The 20,012-nt window shown below is 44.6% G+C and overlaps 1 protein-coding gene across 1 annotated transcript in view; it reads left to right on the forward strand.

Moving 5' to 3' along the window:
* Positions 1–20,012, forward strand: part of LOC135915286 (uncharacterized) — an 85,243-nt gene that overhangs the window by 3,031 nt on the left and 62,200 nt on the right. Inside the window, exons 4-18 of the mRNA XM_065448310.2 lie at positions 1,188–1,244; positions 3,905–4,042; positions 6,580–6,806; positions 8,766–8,878; positions 9,500–9,614; positions 10,498–10,650; positions 12,263–12,382; positions 12,781–12,898; positions 13,003–13,041; positions 13,892–13,957; positions 14,930–15,067; positions 15,764–15,957; positions 16,524–16,636; positions 18,003–18,120; positions 19,540–19,698. Of these exons, the coding sequence (XP_065304382.2) occupies positions 1,188–1,244; positions 3,905–4,042; positions 6,580–6,806; positions 8,766–8,878; positions 9,500–9,614; positions 10,498–10,650; positions 12,263–12,382; positions 12,781–12,898; positions 13,003–13,041; positions 13,892–13,957; positions 14,930–15,067; positions 15,764–15,957; positions 16,524–16,636; positions 18,003–18,120; positions 19,540–19,698 (1,868 nt within the window). The remainder of the gene's footprint in view (positions 1–1,187; positions 1,245–3,904; positions 4,043–6,579; positions 6,807–8,765; positions 8,879–9,499; positions 9,615–10,497; positions 10,651–12,262; positions 12,383–12,780; positions 12,899–13,002; positions 13,042–13,891; positions 13,958–14,929; positions 15,068–15,763; positions 15,958–16,523; positions 16,637–18,002; positions 18,121–19,539; positions 19,699–20,012) is intronic.

Here is a 20,012-nt window from a genome sequence, read left to right on the forward strand (position 1 = left end):
TAGTAATAAGATTTAAAAAAAGAAAGTCGAGAACCATATTTTTGTGCCAATTACCGATGACACCAGAGAACTTCAGATTGTTTTTGTATATGTATGTATGTATGTATGTATGTATGTATGTATGTATGTATGTATGTATGTATGTATGTATGTATGTATGTATGTATGTATGTATGTATGTATGTATGTATGTATGTATGTATGTATGTATGTATGTATGTATGTATGTATGTATGTATGTATGTATGTATGTATGTATGTATGTATGTATGTATGTATGTATGTATGTATGTATGTATGTATGTATGTATGTATGTATGTATGTATGTATGTATGTATGTATGTATGTGTATGTATGTATACACACACCCCTCCAAACACGTTTTCGCCTGCCAGGCGGTGGCGCGTGGATGGAGCACTGCGGCAAGTGCGGAGAGGGCCGAAGGTGTTCCCGCTTTTTTAGCGCGTACTCTGTTGCTCAGAGGCTTGCTGTGAGATACGTATAAACAAGTATAACAGATGCATGTCCTCCTTCATGCGGAAGGTCTGAGAATGCGTGTGAATAAGGCATTTGAAATCGATGCTCTTACGAGAGTTGATTTAACATTCTTGAAGGCCATCATAAAAGACTTAATTGTCAACGCACTAAATATAGTTTGCTGACAAGCTGATATCTCAACACAGTGCAACAAAACACACTGATAAAGTAAAACGATGGAGTATCCGTGCCACTTAACGTCCCGCTATTCGAGCTGTTGAAACACGGAATCCAAGACCGGCACCCCGCTTAGTGGGCGAGGGTAATATGAGGGCCACCGTGCATTCAGATGAGCTACTGCTGCCCACAAGCGCTTGAGGCCACCTGAGGGAAGGAATAACTATCCTACACTGGTACATTCCTTCACTAGGCTCGCGGCGTTGACTTTGGAAAGAAAAGCAGCGCCACCCATCGATCTAAGCATTCACTGAGCTTCATTAATGCACGATGGAGATTTGCGTGCATTGTTCTCATTCTCAGAAACTTTCTGCCTTGCCTGTGCAACAATGCAACGGTCCAAATTATGTTTTCAACTTCGACGTCATATTTCTCACCACTTAGTCAGGGTTATTATTATTATTATTATTATTATTATTATTATTATTATTATTATTATTATTATTATTATTTGTGTTGTTGCTTCTTTCAGACTCGGCGACATCGGCGGCGGCGCAGCGTGGCTTCACAAGCCAAGCACAATTGGACTGTAAGCTATGTTTTCTTAATAGATCGAAAGATTTGAATGAAAAACAAAGCTCAATGCACAGTATTTTTTTTTTATCATGTGATAGCCATTGTTACAGCGGTCTTCCTTCATGACAAGCACGAAAGGACCGCGGAAAGTTTGTTCGTACTATAGACGTCCAGGTTAACGAAGGGCGCTGGATCTTTGCGAAACTAAGCAAATGTTCCCAAACTGTTCAGCATATAAAATAATTGTCTTAATTGATTCATATTAAAGGAACGTATTTCATAGACTGCACATGACATGTTTGTACAGGACACTGAATTGCGCATACGGTTGATTTGCAAACATAGAAAGAGTCGGCCGTGTATATGGGCTTGCTTGTTTCACTGTTGGGACAATCATGTGGAACATATGGGATGTATTTTTTACAACACGGTTACGCTGTGTCTGTCTTGCGCCGTGCGTGAATATGGATATAATACGTTGGCAGATATGCCGCATTAAATTAGTTTTTCGTAAAAATTTATAAAATCCTGTTCTTAAGAAGACGGTGCAAATAGACGCTCCGACGTCGTGCCCATTTCACACCGTGCATAACAGTCGAAAAAATTGTCACAAATGACCGCATTTCTTGCAAAGTTCATGGGAAATCGGCACGAGTACACAGCCAAGGTACACCCGTGAGCAACAGTATTGGCCTCGAGCTCCACCACTGGAAAAGCTGGCGCCACCGTCGGCGTGACGTGCTAGGAGGGATCACGTGGACATAGCGGCCGCGTCGGCTGCTTCGGGAGCGCCGAAGCGAGCTGAAAACGAGTTTGAATTCCCTCGTACGCTGCGGTCCTCATTTAGTGGCTTCGAGTGTCTCCTTTACAACGTTTGAAAGCACTACAATAGGTAGTGGCTGCCTTTGAAGGCGCGACATGGTAGGCTACTGCTCGGTGCCGCAGGGCCGGACGCACGTAACGGAGGACGGTGTCAGCCTTATTCACACGTAGCCGCAGGACAAGAAGCTGCGTGGAGCTTGGCTCGCGAAACATAAAACCGGCAAAGAGTCATCGGCTACAACTCGGGTATGCAGCAAGCACAGACGCGAGGAAGATTTCTGCTACGGCGCTCCGTCTGCGATGTTCTGAAAACGCGCACTGAGACGCTCGCCCGAGTCTGCTGCACGACTAATATTATGACGGTTTGGTCGATCAACTTGTCGATGCTATAGATACTGACAAGTTCAGTGGAGTGGAAAGGCAGCGGTAAGAAGCACACTTAAAGAAAGCATGGCATATGGTCATGTTTGTGTTATGAATTAATGCACTGGATTACAAAAAAGGAGCAGCGGGAAATTGCACGCTGAGAACACCGATAAACATACAGTGCGACGCAACTCGAGAAATAGTATTGAAAGGTCAAAGAATTTAGAAGAAAAAGAAAAGATTGAATCGTCGCGACGGCACATCACAGTCCCCGTAGGCGTCGAAGTCTCTACAATGAAATTATTTTTGAACAGCTCTGATAGCGCCCACGCAACAATGGTTGCTTGTATACTGTCAAATGCTCATATTCTGCGGCCTAAAGCTCATGGCACGGTGCGAGAACGCGCGCGCGGAGAAAGCGAAACAGTGCGCGGACAAGCATGCAGACGCGCAGTAGGTCGCTGCGAATCTGCGCGATCGCTCCATTGAGGCTTCTTTCTATTACGCTCCATTTAGTTATACAAACACTATCAGAATATATTTCGCATAGTTTGATCTCAGCGTTTACCTACCTTTCACGCAAGACGCCAGTTCGGGAGACTCCATCGCGGCGACCGCGCGCAGTTGCGTTCACTGTACGTATTCGGTAAAGAGATAGCGTCTGTAAACGATTGTGTGCTTTCAGTTTGCCCAAGATTATTATTTAGACAGTAAGCAACTTCTCTCGTTTCGAAAGTACTTACAGAAATGTCCGGGAGAGCTCGCGCGTGGTGTTTTCAGTGAGCGCTGACAGCAAAACCTATGAGGAGCGCGCCGCGTGATCCCTTATACTACGCCAGTGAGGCGCTTCCGATAGATGGCGACTCCGTAACTCCTCGCCGCCAATACGGACCAGGGATTGCATGATAAAACAGATTTTCTCCTTTGCCTGTGAGCATAACTTGAAATTAAAGACTGCAGTCCAAACTTGGCATTGCGGATCCTCTAGTGCACTCGTCAGTTTGCGTTTATGCCTGTTAATTACGAAAAAATTCTGTATTTTTTTTTGGTGACCTTTTGGTCCGTATACTTTTGCTCACGGGTGTTCCTAGTTAAAGACAAATTAGAAGTAGTAAGATAGTAATATAGACGTGCTTGGCGTTGCATATATGCGTGCAAGCATTACATTACCCCGTGCAACATTTTGAAAAGTGTTTGTATTGAAAGTCCTGCATCTTCAAGATGGCAGTGCGCATGCCAAGGCATAAATATGAAGTTCTGGTAGGCCGACAGGTTAATCGCTACGATGAGAGGCATCAGAGCTTTCTTGAGCGAAATGTCTCAAAACACATTTTCAAAACATATTGCTGAAACACTTTTGTTGGTCCTGTAACTAGTGACTGCAAAACAAAAGAAATAGGTTTATCCACGCCTATCACGTTGCATATGTTTACGGCAAGCACAGTTAAACGTTTCGTTTTCTCTGTCTCTCTCTTCCCACCTTAGCGAACGCGAGGACATTCCTGTGCGTGGCATCTCTGAGGACATCGTATGCGGCCCAGATCCCCAGCAACTTGTGCACTTACCTGGTCTACACCGACGTCTACTTCAATCCGCGGGCGGACTCTTTTAGCCCTGTGAACGGTGAGAGAGAGAGAGGAGAGAGAGAGAGAGATTTTATCGCTCCTATACCCGACTGTGGTCGTCAGTTCTCGATATATATAGCGCTTGTCGATATATATATATATATATATATATATATATATATATATCATTACCACGTGACAGGATTCTACAACTTCATACATATACTTTTTTTTCACTGTAAAACTCCATTGCTACCACATTAAAAGCTAGATGCAGGCGGCACTGCATTTCACGGGTTTAATAATTTTGTTGCCACTGGTTTTCGAAAATAACGGTACTTTGTGCGCAACGTATCAATTGCATGCATCGTCACCGAGGGTTAAAATATAATGTGTAGTACTACTACATGACGCCGCAAACAAGTGGAAAATGCTATGGGGAGGAACCACCACGTGATGTTATGTCTGCATCCATATGTGAAATCAAATAAACGGCCCTTTCTTTTGAACAGACTGAATGGACTATTTATTCCCATAGATGGAGGTACTGATGTGTATGTGTCAGTGCCATTTGATCAAGAAACTAGTTCTTCAGGTTTGTAAGAGGCAAGTTGACAGTAGGAACGTACTTCAAGAAGTACTATGTCTACGCAAATGCCATCAGCAATGCCCACTGAATTCATGGCGGCAAATCTACTCAGCATCGATTGTGACGAATGCCTATGGGCCGATCAACGGAAAGAAAAATTTTGGACGCAACGTTGATTTAAAAGAGGCCGGCTTGCATCAGAGAACGAAACCTAGTTTTCATGTTTCGAGGAACGTTAATGGGAATAGCGAATTAAGAAGACAGGAAACAGCGCTCGTCCTGTCTCCTTTATTCAAGTCCGTGTCTTTAGCGCTTTTTTCTACTAAAGACATATGATGTGCCGTCAAATATGGGGAATAACATCTATAACATATCGGAACAACAGTGTGTACGGACTTCAAAAACTCTGATGAGGGCGCGCATGGTTACCACAGTTCATAGTTAAAGGAAATCGACTGTTTGCTTCGCCTGCAGTTGACTTAATTTAATGTTGATTTATGATGAGGATGAGGATGATGATGACGACGACGACGACGACGACGACTACTGCAACGAACAGAGCACAAGTATATACAGGGCGGACTCCGATGGGGCTTTTCATCGGGGCCGACAGAAGTGTTCTAAAAGCGCTATTCGCGATCTGCTCTGGAAGGGAGAAGGACTAAACAGTTGCAGAGATCTGATATAAGAGGAGAGGCGTTGTCACAGTGACAAAGCAGCGTAATGGCGCCATTCAAGTCTATCATTTTTCCACAGATGGAATATAACAATAATCCGGTGTGAAGTGTATTAACCAATTTAAACCGAAAGCGCGTTGCTAGGGGCACCTAATTAAGCTACTATTTTCAGACCTCTGAACCTCCAAGCCAGTGGGCTATTTCATTGATCGTAGCATCGTTCTATATACCAAAAAAGTCTTGCGAACCGCGATCCGCGTTTTTCTTTTACTTTCTTTTTCTCCGATGTTGCCACGCGCTAAATGGAACACTGTTTCCTCGGACAGCCGTTCTCTGGGGTTTATAGGTTCTGTGGCCGTATATATGGCGAGGTATAATTAAAATAAGTATTATTCAGTAATGCGAACCATCGAAGTTCACCAGGAAAGGCGCACATCAATACACATATGCTCTGTTTGCACATATTGCATATAACGTTGTCTTCCCTCCTCCCCCCCTTTGCTTAATAGAAAACTCATGACGCAAGAAATATAAAAGCAAAAAAAAAGAACAGTTCTGGGCTGAAAAATTCTTGCGCCGACAAAGTGCTTAATATACTGAGGCGCTATAACGTAAAACTATTCCAATCTGTTTTTATTCCAATCTCCTAACATACGTAGCCACCGACGAAAGCATCGGGCGGTGACTCTCAGCGTTGTTTGAACCATGCTATCAATCGCTCTACTCGTTTAGAGGTGCTTTCAAAGCAAATGGCGTTGCCTACCTCGACATGTTCTTCCTATCTAATTGACTGTCAAGAGGCGATGAACACGGAGAAGGGGAGAGGGTTTCGGTGGGGCCGAGCTAGCGCAGTATAGATAACCAGATAAAGAGGGTGGTGCCGGCACCTGATATTGGCCCGCTTCCCTTTATTATCTTGCGGTGCCTTGTCGAAAATCGCGGTGAGATGCAACGGGAGTATAAAAATGCCGCCTAAAACGAATCCTCAGCGTAGAAGAGTTGGCAGAGCGATGTCTTATACGTGTCGAAAGGGCTCGACAAAGTTATGCTGCCGCACAAAAAAAAATTGTTATACGCAGGGAAATCCATTCTCCCCGGCAGCTCCAAGTGCGCATGGCCGGAAATATTTTTGACGAATCATGGAGGGCTTGCTGTAGCAATGGACTAATAACATTTGGGATAGTTTTACGTTATAGCGCCCCTGGCCTGGCAGGATTTATTCTATTTACCTGTGTATATGATACAATAATGATGTAGGAGCTCGCCTAACGACGCGTTCCACGTTTAACGAGTAATCGAACACGATCCGCGGCGCGCCCCCGTGCGCAGAGGCAACTCTGTCGGCGTTCGAGAATGCATCGAGCAGCACGGGTGCGCGCGTACTGGCGGCCGTGGGGAGCCCCTCGCTGCCAGAGCTCGCCCAGTCGGCTTCGCTGGTTCGCCGCGTCGGCGAGGCTGCCACCCGCTGGCTGGTCGCCAGGGGATTCTGCGGCCTCGCGTTCGTCAACCTCCGCACCACCACAGACAAGCTCGAAGAACTGGCCGGGCCACTGGAGGTAGAGACGGTGACATTTTAACGCCACAGCGTTAAGGCAACGTTGGACGTCGTTTTGGCAAAAAGAATTTCGAACCAAATTCCGAACCACGCATAACCATCCACTCTTCTACCACCAAAGGGGCTCGTACCTTGTCTTTCATTCTTTACAAAGTTATTCCTCGGAATTTTGAGAACGGAAGCCCTTAAACAAATGTTATGAAAAAAAAAAACGCCGACAGCGCATGTCCTTTATGTTAGCTCTTCGCAGAATGAAATATTAAAAGTGCGAAAGAACAACAGGAGATCGACCCACGCAAGACGCCGCGTTTCTACCAGAAAGCGCGCCATCGTGCACAGCGTTCGCGGCCAGCGTTTCCCGGTAAACGTTGCGGTTACATAAGCTGCAGTTGACGGGAAGCATGAAAAGCAGTAAGGATTGAGTCTGTGAACGCTATCGCGGTCCACTCTTAAAGGCGAAGCTTAGGCGTCCCCAAATTTCTCAAAGTTGGGGTTGATCGCTACGCTGAGGGGAAAGCTGCCGTTGAAGATTTTTAACGGAAGCGAAGGAACGCTGACATCGTTGACCTATTACTTGGGGTGTGTGAATATCAAAACTTTCGAATACGAATCCAATACGAATACTAAGCATTTGAATATCGAATCGAATATAGAATAATGATACGCAAATGAATTTATTAGCAAGTTGGTTTATTTTAACATGTTGGAACACTAATTACATTGTCATTAGTAAAAAATCGAACTAGTAAGCCATTATACTAAAAGATTGTGTATTTGGCTAATGTAAGCTTTGGAAAATTGAGTAATTTCTGCTAGTTGTCTGTTTTTGGCAACCTGTGCCTCATTATACCGCATCAATTTCCCGTAAACTCAGCGCCATTTGACCGTGCCACTCGTCACTCACTGCATTTGCTGTCAAGCGATAAGCTCAGGATTGGGGGCGGAACCTGCAAAAGAGTGCACTTTTGCTGGTCACAAACCCGTGCCCCTTGCTACTGAGAGACTGGCTTCCCCGCGGAGTTCATACATCCAATGGCTAAGCGTATTTTACAGGCAAAATTTCGTCAGCAGCACGAAATTATTGCAAGATTCAGCACAAAATCAGACACACTTTCTCAGATTAGATAAAAATAAACGCTAAGAACCATGTTTGCTCCTGCACAGCAAGAAATACATTAGATTTGTATCGAATATTTGTTTCCAATCTAATATGAGAAAAATTTCGAATACCTAGTTTTCGAATCAAGATACGAATATTAAAAATATAATGTTCGATCAGAATCAGAATGAGTTTATTCAAAGCAAAAATGCGGATAATTACATGATAAGTATATACAGAAGGAGGTCCCGTAGTTAGAAACTGAAATGGGACCTCCTGTGCATGATGACTAGAATTAATAAAACAACAATGGCAACATGTGAAATTTCCTATAATAAAGGTTTTAGGAGACAAGGCATAAATGAACAGAAAAGCAGATGAATGTATTAAGCAATAACAAAGCTTTGGATTAGACAGCAAATGGTGAAACTACAAAAGTTGTTTTAAAAAAGTATAATAAGTATATAAAAGAAGTATAATATTCGAAATTTTCGAATATTCGCATACCCCTGCCCATTACCACGTTATCTCGGATTTAGGCACCCCGAGATTTCGGGCATTTCTGCCATCTTCTGGAAAACACGTAGTTTGGTGAAAACAGTATCGCAGTACACCTCGATAGGATAAGGATTGGGGAAGGGGCTACTTCGGTTTTGTGCTCTATAAACGGAGCGCCTAATTTTGAATTAATGTGACGTGGCTACATCCGTAAAGCTGTCTTTCCATAAAAAGAGGTGCGGTTTTAGTTTCATAGTCCACAAGCCGAAGTTATTTTTAACGTATATTCCCCAGATGCCATTAAATACATGCCCGAGCGTTGTGTATGCGATCAGACACGATCAGTGATAATTCATCGTGCAGGAGCTACAAAGCATGCTGAGTTCATCCAAGCTGGAAATCGCCCTCTCTATTTCACTGAGGGACTGGCTGTCGCCGAGTGCCATGATCTCGACGAGGCTTTACTCGATAGCGCAGTAAGTAAATACCTGTCACAGCGAAACGTACGGCACTCGTGTAAGTGTTTGTCTGAACTTGTGGTTTACTCATTTGCTGCGTCCAGCGAAAAAAAAAGGAAGAAAAAGAAACGTACATTTCGCTCCAGGTTATTGAAACTGGGTTTTGGCGTATACCTAATAAGCACTGCGAAAATTTCGAAAAAAAGAAATAAAGCTAATCATATACACCTTCATTTTGTGTTTATAAGCGACTTGCACGACTTCCAAAGCGTTAAATTTGGTGTTGTATGTGACATATATAGCACAGATTTTAAGTGCTTCATGATGCGTATACTACAAGGTTAGCCTAAACGAGGTCGGATTCTAGTTCAAGTCAAGGTCCGTGTTCACTGCTCTCATCATATACGAGGGTGACCCGCGGAAATGATACCGTGCAGCTTTATTTCTTGCCACAATAAGAATCTCGTCCTGTTATTCACTAAGGTGTCTTAAGAGTTGTGAGGTTCCTTTCCTGCATCGCCATCGTGTTAATAAAAACGAGCTATGCGAAGAAATACATACCTTACTTAGAATTGAAGGAAACATTCTGACTATAGATGCAGTACTACGCGATTCTTTTATGGGCTTTCATGTACGCAGGCACGTAAATCTGCTCGTTCTTCAAACGCACTACTTCACGGAGGAGTCGAAATGCAAGACTGGCTTCCCTACCGTTTATTCCGCGAGCCGAGAAGAACCTGTGACAGTGCCTATCGTAAGCCTCTTTGAATGTGAAACGGCAAGAATAGTCATGCCACGATGTGGAAAAAGTTAGCTTCCGGTATCATTCTTTGGTGTCAGCGATGTTTATCAAACAAAAGGCATCTCACAAGTGGGGCTATGATGAGGTCTTTTTCTTTTTCTTTTTTTTGTGTGTGCATTCTAAATAAATGTAATAAGTGTAAATAAATGAATAAATGCACTTATTATAAATAACAATAAAATAACAATAAAATAATAATAATAATAATAATAATAATAATAATAATAATACATGCATTATTACATTTATAAATAAATGTAGTAACGTGTGCATATTATAAATTATGTAGAAATTGCAACATGAATAAGTTACGTTCTGAAAGCTAAGTGTTGTGAAGGATTTTGAAAGCGACCTTAGATTAAGTAATTCTGTGTACTGGGATATTACTTTAAAATGCGTTAAGTTAAAGTGTTGACGGAGCAACGTAGTAAACAGAATTGAGGGGGCGTGGGCGCATATTTGAAAACCATTTTCCGGCTTGTTTACGTTGACCGGGCGAAGGGAGAAAACAAAAACAGGAAGGTTAGATCAATCGATCAAACCGTCCGGCTCGCTATCCTACACGGAGGTAAGAACAGAAAGTGGAAAAGGGATAATGAACAATGCGCGCACACAAGAAAAAGCACAAAAGAAGTGCAGATGTACACTCGACACCCAAAAAATTTACGGACCGCGGGCTCTGGGAAAACGTCGCCTATTTAAACGTTCTAAAGTTCAGTCGCTTTCAGCACATTTGGGGTTCTTTCGTTCTGTGAACGTAAATATTGCACTGGAAAAGCGCGAGCTTAATGCGAAATCAGTTGCATATGTAATTAACCATCTTTTATGTTTTTAGACGAGCGCCCTCGGCTGGATAAACACGCTGAAAGAAGATTTCAAAGTGCATGCCAGCGTCTGCTTCTCTCTGAGCCTAGGAGTGCTTGTCTTCACGGGAGCATCGACGATACCGTCGGAGTGCCGAGGCGTCCGCCAAAGAGGCTACCACACGGTGCGTTCAGAAAAGGCGTCTCGATCGGGCCGATTACCGATTACGCATGCGTTCGTGCTGCTAATAGCTTCTTTACCGCTCGCCACGTGGCAAACTTGGCTTCACTGCATGTGACATTCAGCTTCGGGGGATGAGGCTCTGAGAGCGAGAAGCATAAGCATGAGCATGTGAAGCACACGAATAAGCATGCTCGAGGAAGGCTACTTAGCTTCGTCAGTTTACCTTGGAGCAGTCGAAATCGTCTTCCTTATAAACCTATTCATTGTTAACATTCGGGTTCAGTTTGTGCCCCCTGAAGGCTGAAAACGTCCCGCAATGCAATACATCACCTTGTATACAACGAGGATTCAACGGTGGTCCCTGAGGTTGCTAGAGGTCTGAAACTTGTGCGTTGTATCCATTTTGATGTTTAAGAATTACAAAGCTTGTTTTGCGAGAAACGTGAAGACACAATGAGGACATGCACGGTCGCAGATACCGAGGCATGCGGCACTCAGAAGTTGCTTTTCGGTTCAATGCAGATGGGTCCTTTCTTACTACCATTCGGTATAACAAAAGAGGGTACATTGTCGGTGCAATGCTCGAGTCGACACTGTGTCGCTGGTGCTGATGCTGCTGCGAGTTGCTCCACCAGCACCGTCCACACAACCACCGCAGAACAAAGCTGTTCTTCATCAACATCCCGACGTGTGAATAGTTAACAACGGTTAATAACGGTGCGCAAGTCGTGAGAGATTGAACTGTTTGCCGCAAGAGTTCCCGAACCAGAACAACCGTGGCCGGACTATGTGTTTGCATGCGTGTGGAAGGGAAGTGGCAGGCTATTGTAGTTGACTCTGACGTACTTTCTGGGCACAGAAATGTACAGAAGTCTAGGCTCATTGTATTATGCAATCAGCCCAGTGTTCGAAACCGCATCACTGGCCCACATGTTTGCCTTGTCCGGCAGCAAGCGCTTTGGTCTCGGAAGTAGTGCGATAATAATTGTCATCTGTGTCGCCCGGTGGGTCACTGAAGGTCACCGGCACAGCTGTTGTCCTGAAAGGCAATCGAAGGCATCTCACACCGCTGAAGTAGCAGTAAGAAAGGCTTTAAGACACGAAGTACCGAATAGTTTTGTAATTTTTGCAGCATGTGTGCCCAAATCCTACCTGTACCGCCAACACAGGGCGATGCTTGCAGCCGACTGAGCCCGAAGCCCGCTAAAAGTTTTAATGGTGATTCTCTGTGCATAGACCTGGTAACCATTCTTCCCTTGACAATTATCATAATTTGTCTTCGTCCTAGTGGCATCGCTCCGTAGACGTCTCACGCTGTGCATTCGCCCGATTTGCTGCTTGCATTTCTTAATCGGCCATCTTGCCTTTTCTCCCATGTTCCACTGCGTCTTCGCGAAGTAAGTGCATTTTGTAACTTGTCGGCAGCCCTAACGAAGTGTAACATAGCACGTTACTTGCCGACATTGTTTTTAATGTGCGTGTGTGTGTGAGCGTGCATGCATGCGTGTGCGTGAGAGTGTGTGTGTGTGTGTGTGTGTGTGTGTGTGAGAGAGAGAGAGAGAGAGAGAGAGAGAGAGAGAGAAAGAGAACAAATCTAATATTCTGTGATCCAGGTGTGCGACGACAAGCGGTGGGAGAGGGTTCTGCCATTCAGCCCGCACGGTGGTGCCTCTATCAGCAGGAAAAACGACGAGCTAGCTGCTTACGAAGAAGCCACCATCGGTGCTAAAAAGGTCAGCCACCGATTAACAAGGAGTCCTCGCTGGTGGAGCATGTGAAGTGAATGCATCGGGACATTGTCCTATAGGCGTGCCTGGAAAAAGGCATTGTAGAAGCGTTGCGTTGATAAAACGGCCACGCGCTCGGGTGAACCACAATTAATCTGAGCGTTGTGTGTTGTGTGTGTTACGTAAAGAAGAACAGGCGGGTGGGTGGATGTCATTTTTGCGTATGTCTATTTTCGCACCAAGAGGTAATTTTTATCCGTCTCCAGCAGATTGCCCAAGGAGTCCTTTTAAACTGTCGCAAGGTTTTCGTGAGACAGACAATGTGTATAATTCACTCCATAAGTTTGAACCGGCGAGGAGCATTTTTCTCTCTCGCATATTCGAAACTTCACATTCATATACAGGTAAACACGGCGATCCAGAAGACGGCGTCAGCCTGCATAGCTGTTTTCGACGTTGACATGGATGACTACGAAGGCGTCTGCGGCGCTCCTTTTGCGAGGCTCCATTCTCTGCACAGAGGTGAGCAAGAGCTCAGCGTTTCTCAAAAAGCGTTCTTCTTAGCTTAGAGGCGGTGCGATAATGTCACTGGATAACTGAGAATGTATATTTGTTTCAAACCTCAGCGATATCGCTCCACGAGACAAGAGAAGAGCTTAATCGCAGTAAGTGTCCAGTTTATCTCGATTGTGTATATCTAAGAGGGTCAATCGGGAACATATGTACTAATCGCTTGCGTATGACTGAGCAGCGAACAATGGGATAGCGTGTGGCAGTACAACTAGTTGCAGAAGTGAGCTAGTAGCTGGTTAAGCCAAAGCTTAAGTACGGTTGCTCATTCATCGTTTTTTTTTACTATCATTTGAGGAAACGAGGAGAACCTGTCAAGCGTTCTACAAATGCAGTTAAAGCCCTTAACACCTCGTATAATGAAATTTATCATCGTCTGCTATTATGTTCTATACCTACGCGGGACACAACCGTACTTTCGAGGTGTGATTCTAGTTGGAGGTACCTTCCGCACTGCATGTTGCGTGGAACGGTGCAGACGTCGTGAGCTCATTGCATTGCATGTTCTTTCTGTTTTATGTCCTTCAAACGTACTACTCGCATGTATCCCTGTGTTGTCTGCCTTCACAAAATTTTTGACTTCTTTCATGCTTTCATGCGGTGAACTGCTCACGCGAGTGGTAGCGACTTCCTCTGCTCTATGTCTTGTCCCCGCTTGCTTTTTCTTTTTAAAGCTCCCCGGATCTTTCGCTTTGGCTACGCCCCATTTTTTCACGTACTGTCCTTGAAGCGCCACTTTTCTTGACGAAGTGAAAGAAACTACTCTTACTAGACCCCACCTTGGTTGCCACTTATATACCACACGGCCGGTTTCGCAATATCAAGGAGTGCTAAAGTGAGAACTCCTCAAACGTGCATCGTGTTGTCGCAAACTAAGATCGTTCAGATTGCTCACTCACCATGATAAAGTCATTCAATTAATGGTTGAATGAGTGTCTTTTGCAGCCACAAGCGCACATGTTCCGATGCCGGAACTTGGGCCCCAGCCAAAGAAGTGCGGTCCGCGAAAGGGTAAGTCGTGCTGAACTGGTTTTTCCATCATTTTGGCGCATCTCAGGTGAAAACATTGGAAACGCAAATATGTGAAATTTAGATCACGAATGGAATTATCATGTTTCAAATGGAGTGTTCAATTTGGGAATGTCTTGCTCAATTGCTCCGAATATTTAATTATGCTCCAGTATGCGAGGTTATACGATGATTTGACTTTGCCTGCCATGAAAAGCGCACGTGCTTGGGGCCCATATACTTTTTGAAATGCCAATTTAGGCCAACCGAGAAGCGTGGTAGCCTTTTCTTTTTGCTCATTTGCAAAGTACCCAGTTTAATAGATTTCACAATAGCCCTGGGCTTATTGAAGACATCAACTAAGATATTTTCGCCACGTTACCTCTCGTCTTGTTTCTTTCTTTACTCGTAGTAGCAAAAAAACATTGTATAATCGATTCGATAGCCGGTGTATATTAAAGTGTTTCGTTGCAACTGAAGAATTTCACCATTTGAATGCCTATAGTAGAAACAAAAGCAAAAGCAAAATAAACGGGTCGCTTCTTGGTTCATGATACCAGCGCAACATTAAGCGGACACAAAGAGGAGATAGGCACCGTCAAACGCTGGTCTACAAGTGGAATTGACGCAGGGCTACACAAGGCAAGAAATATGAAATGCAGCATTATTACCGTGCATGCGTGCCACTCATTCTCAAACTAAGATATTCTATTTATTTGCTTGTGATGGAGGGAGGGGCAACAGAAGCGCATCTAATGTAGTTGCCACCTTTCTCGGTGCTAAATGCCTCGATGACCAATATTCTAGGTTCTGGTGTAGACTGGTGTAGAACAGGCGTGCAAAAAAAAAAAGAAATGTACGCTACACTGACACCTTCAGCAGTGATAAAGCTTGATGTCCAGGCCCTGCCGTTTCTTTCTTCGTGCGCGCGGTGTTCCCTCAGCCTAATTGTGCCACTTTCGATCGACGGCGAAGGAGACAGACGGCCGCTGCTGTGCATCCTGTCGGAGCGGACCGACCGTCGGCGGACCGTGTCCCGAGAGCTCTGCACCCATTTCGTCTACTCGCTGCGACACATGGAGTACGCCGCCGCCCTGCGATCTCTCTCCTCAGGTGCGGTAATGGCAGATGAACCCGGAAATCTGGTCCATTTCGATCATAGCTCGCCCTAAGCTTAAGTTCACTGTTTGGTTTAAGGGGTGTTGGATATGCACTGGTATGACCGCAATTGGCGTAAGCTAACCCTAACAGCGCTATCTTGTAAATACGTACATATAAGTACCTAAGAAGGCGGACTGGGTGACAGCCTTCGCCATAGCTCAAGGTTGAACTCCGCACGCGTCAAGTGAAGGCTGAGTTCGCCTCGCACTAGTGGTACGTTTTCTTCCCTTCAATTTTTTTAAATGCAGCGCCTTTGATGCATTTCTTCTAGCAGAGCCGTTTCTTTTAATTTTGTCGCTACTTCGCGCCATACCAAGGACTTTTTTATTTCTGTCGCGTCTCGTTTCGGATCGCATTAGTAAAAGATTACGTGGTCGATATTAGCATTTACCCAGGGTGCCACACCACAAGAGCTCGATGCTCTACACATTATAATCGCTTTTAAATAAAGCAAGAGCACTCCAGTTTTTAGCAAGCTGGCGATTTGAGATGCTATGTAAAACTGTACAGTCTTCGGGATCGACCCACTTGTTCTTGTTTCTTGTCGCAATTAGCACTTTGACCCATTCACTCTTCAATTTTTTGTCTCCATTTCGTCCCAACGTGAGCCGTTTCCCGCCTGCCCACGATGGACGCGGTTTCGCGCAGCCGTGATTGAGGACTTCTCGGGCGCGGACGTCCCGCTGCTGGTGGCGCTGGACGAGCGCGCGCTGGAGCGCGTTCCCAGCCACGAGCTGGCGCAGCAGACGTCGGCGCTGTTCCGCCGCTACGGGCTGCTCGGGCTGGCGCTGCTCTACGTGGCGATGCCCGTCGTCGACGCAGCGCTGCTGCCGGCACTCGTGGTGCGATTTGCATTCGATACGATGGTGTGGCGGTTGGGGCGCCCTCTCGCGCGCAGTATTGTTGAAGCTTTTTTTTTTTTGCCCTGCTGCTTTTGAGCTTTTCTTTCTGCTATTGTCGTTGTTTGCTCAGACGTATCAGCATTCTACTTTAATACCGCGAAAATGGACTTTATGAACTCTTCTTTCTCTTTTATGTGATTAGGCTATTTCTGTTCTTATCGCGCGCATGCACGTGCATATACTTCTGTTATCTTATTCTCATTGTTCTTACAGTGCGTGCGCACGCACTCAAGCGCACACGTGTCTGCACGTGCGTAACTGCACTAGTTCAGCTCCGTTACCACAGGTCTCTTTGTCACGACTACTTTAAAGCGCAACAAACTACAATAACGTAATGACAGCGCTTGTAGTTGTGACATTTTTCTTGTATTCTGTGACACCTAAATGTATTCGTGAAGCCAGCATGCTCAACTGACTTGCAACGCACAATCGTCCTTGACTCCGGGAGATCAAATGTAATACACTTTCAACAAAACTAAGACACCCAATTTTCTTCCTTCTTGCAGATGCTTCACACTACTTACAAGGAGGACGACCTGTGTCTTCTGTTCAGCGTTCAAGTGCTGACCGATGCTGATGACACCGCAGTCATTGTTCCGAGCATCAGACAAATAGCTAGGTAGGGCGGCCCAAGAGTAATTTGAATTCGCTGATATTTCAAAGAATCGCTAGGTATTCGACTTTGGGCAACCAGCGCAGTAATTTCACGTGCCAACAGCAGCACCAAAACAGACAGCCTAGCGGCCGTTGGACACAGTTTACAGTAGCACATGCAACGATTTTGCATCAGCAAATTCGACACTCGTTTTGACGCACATGTGTCCAGCTTCTGACCTGTCTGGGCACCGACATGCTAGAACGTAGCAACGCATGGGCTTCTCGCAACGTGCGTGGCCGTTTACAGGACTTCGCTGGGTGCATCGGACTAAAGGAAACGCGGATACTGGCGGGCGTTTGTTATGGTTAAATATCTCCTGCCATCTTCGTGGCCTACCGGACGGTGGCAGCATATTTTAGTCACATATTCAAACTACCGCAGCGCCACCTGGCCAGTGCTGGTTCTCCATTGCACCATGGCCTTACAAAGTACACCTAGCTCGAAAATGAAGAATTTCTGAAGAAAGCCTCAGTTGAAGTCCACCAGCCTATCAAAAATGAGCTTGGTTCTCTGTTTCTCTGTCTATTGGAAGGGGACACTACATTAAGTTTTGTTTTGTTTTTGTGCGAATAGACATTTGCGTAGTTTAGCGCACGATTGTCGTATACATACGGCTCCTAAAGAAGGCGTCAGGAGTTCAACCGAATACACCTAACTTAACAAGACGTTTTCTGGAATTCGTTCTCTGATCAAGGAGGATGCACGCAGCCGAGAAAATTTGGCTGAGTCACCGAGTGATTGGAGTTGGCGAACAGGAAGCTGTTATCTGACAGCTAATATACCAGGCGATCTCATTGAGCAGCAACGCGAAAAGGCGCTGCGTATATATATATATATATATATATATATATATATATATATATATATATATATATATATATATATATATATATATATATATATATATATATATATATATATATAGAGAGAGAGAGAGAGAGAGAGAGAGAGAAAGAACATAAGTACGCAAGGTTTCTATTGGAAAACAGCTTAATTTAAATGAATCAAGTGCGCAGGCGCCTGTCTCAACATGATCTCAACCTTAATATTTTACTGCTGTTGTTCGGTCATCTATATGGTGCCTTGTTTTTCTTTATTCCGGACGAATTTATTTATTTATTTGATGAGTTTGTGTTTAGATTTATTCTCTATAAGTTCACGTGTTTTCCTGCAAGCTGTGAACTGTTAATATGTGAGCGCAGCGTTCATGTTGGTTCAGGGTTTCCATCTCTCTTTCTGGAAGTTTATTTCCGTGTAGCAGTTCAATGCAGTGTAGTCGGGCTTTGAAAACACCTTGCCAAAAAGTGTTACTTTGCTCTTCTTCCAGATTCACCGACATGATCGTGCTCAACTCGCACTACCCGGGATTCGTCGGTCCCTGCCGGGTCATGCCCGCGTCGACACTTCACGAGGAAAGGAGGACATGCATACCAACCTTGCCAATGGTAAAGTTACGTGCGCGGGTAGATTTAAGTGCAGTTTCTCGTGTGCTACCACAAACTTAAGTAATCCGGAGAGAGGCAGCACGGTTGACTTCTCTCTCGTGCTCGTTTGCAATCATTTTTTTTTTTGCTATCAGAATGGTTCAAACCGAACCTGCTAGCTCATATCCAAGCAGCTCAGAAATACGAGTTCGGCATGGTGACCTTATTTTACGTATATTAATGTGTTTGATGAGGGTAATGTCGCAAGCTTATCAGGATTGAATTCTGAGGTGTTAAGTGCCAAAACCATGATCTGATTATGAGGCATGCCGTAATGGACGACTCCGGATAAATTTTTACCACCAGGAGATCTTTAACGTGACCTCGATGGACACGGACGTTTTTGCATTTCGCCCCCATTGAAATGCAGGCGCCGAGGCCGAGATTTGACCCCGCGACTTCGTGCTTAGCAGCGCAACACCATAGCCGCTAAGCTACCGCGGCGAGTTCGCAAGGTTATCAGACCGACGATGTTTTTAGAGTCAAGAGTACCTATAGCTCGTAAGACGTCCATTCACCTATTCGATGAAACCACCCGTGCAATTCTTTCGAATATTTGATTTCTTGCAAAACGATTAGCATTATCGGAGCAGCAGAACGCTTTTGAAAACCACTGGCGCCGTCAGGATGCATATTTACCAGCGCTGTAAGACAAGACGACAAGACGATGACGACAAAAAGAAATGGATGGAGCGCGAAATAGGAAGGAAGATACTAAACGTTTGTCCCGGCAATTATTTCTCTTTCGTCTTATTGTGTATCGCTCGATATGCATCCTAAGTTCACGTCATCAATAGCTTACTTTTCAGCCTTAACGGATGCAGCTGTCTGGAAATGTTACTCCTGCGTGAGCGTAATTTGCTGGCTCCTCTTCAAGAACACGCAAAAACTGCCACGGAAGAACCCATTGCCTTTATTTTTTTTCTGGTAGGAGAAAAGTATGTTGTACGAGCATTGTGAACAAATGAATATATGCGTTGTAACACGTTTGTGGAATAAGCTCTATCGTCTATCGCGCCCAAATAATTTTGCCTTAAGCGACCTAATCATGTAGACTTCAATACAATGGAGAATATATATATATATATATATATATATATATATATATATATATATATATATATATATATATATATATATTAGCGAGGACCATCGCTGGCTGCCTGCTGCTTTGTGACGCTGCCGGGTGTCGACGAGCCTCATAATCAGATCGTGGTTTTGACACGGCAGACCTCTCAGAATTTAAAACAGTCTGTATTCGAAAAATATGATATCTGCAATGTCACGGCGCCGGTCATATCGTCCGACGTTGTCTTTGTAAGTAAAAGCCAACAATGACAACGTATTCCGTACACCTTCCTTGCTTTTGCGTGCGCTCAGGACACGGCTGCTGAATGGTTGAGACAGGTCGAAGAGCAAAATCCACAGGGGCCGTTGTTGTTCGTGTCCGTAGACATGAGAGCCTATCGGTACCGCGTCTACCAACGCCCTGCTTTGGAGGCGTCCTGCAACCTAGAGGAGCACGTCGAATACTCGCAGGTAAATGTAGCGTAGCACTGCTGCAAACCTATAAGCCTAATCGCTCGTGCAAAAAAAGTAAAGAAAAGAAAAGCTCGCACAAGGAGCGATGCAGAAAATATTCTCAAACGCTTAGTTTACCCAGCTGAATATGAAAAAAGAAATCCACTTGGCAGATGTCCCTTCTACAGTGTAGCCTTTCTTTGACCGCGCTTGCAGTTTCAGGTGTCTAAACAAAAGGGACAAATCTGTAGGGCAGGCTTCCAACGTCAGCATTTATTTATTTATTTATTTATTTATTTATTTATTTGTTTGTTTGTTTGTTTGTTTGTTTG

Source organism: Dermacentor albipictus, chromosome 5, assembly GCF_038994185.2.
Source record: "Dermacentor albipictus isolate Rhodes 1998 colony chromosome 5, USDA_Dalb.pri_finalv2, whole genome shotgun sequence".
In the NCBI taxonomy this organism is placed as follows: domain Eukaryota; kingdom Metazoa; phylum Arthropoda; class Arachnida; order Ixodida; family Ixodidae; genus Dermacentor; species Dermacentor albipictus.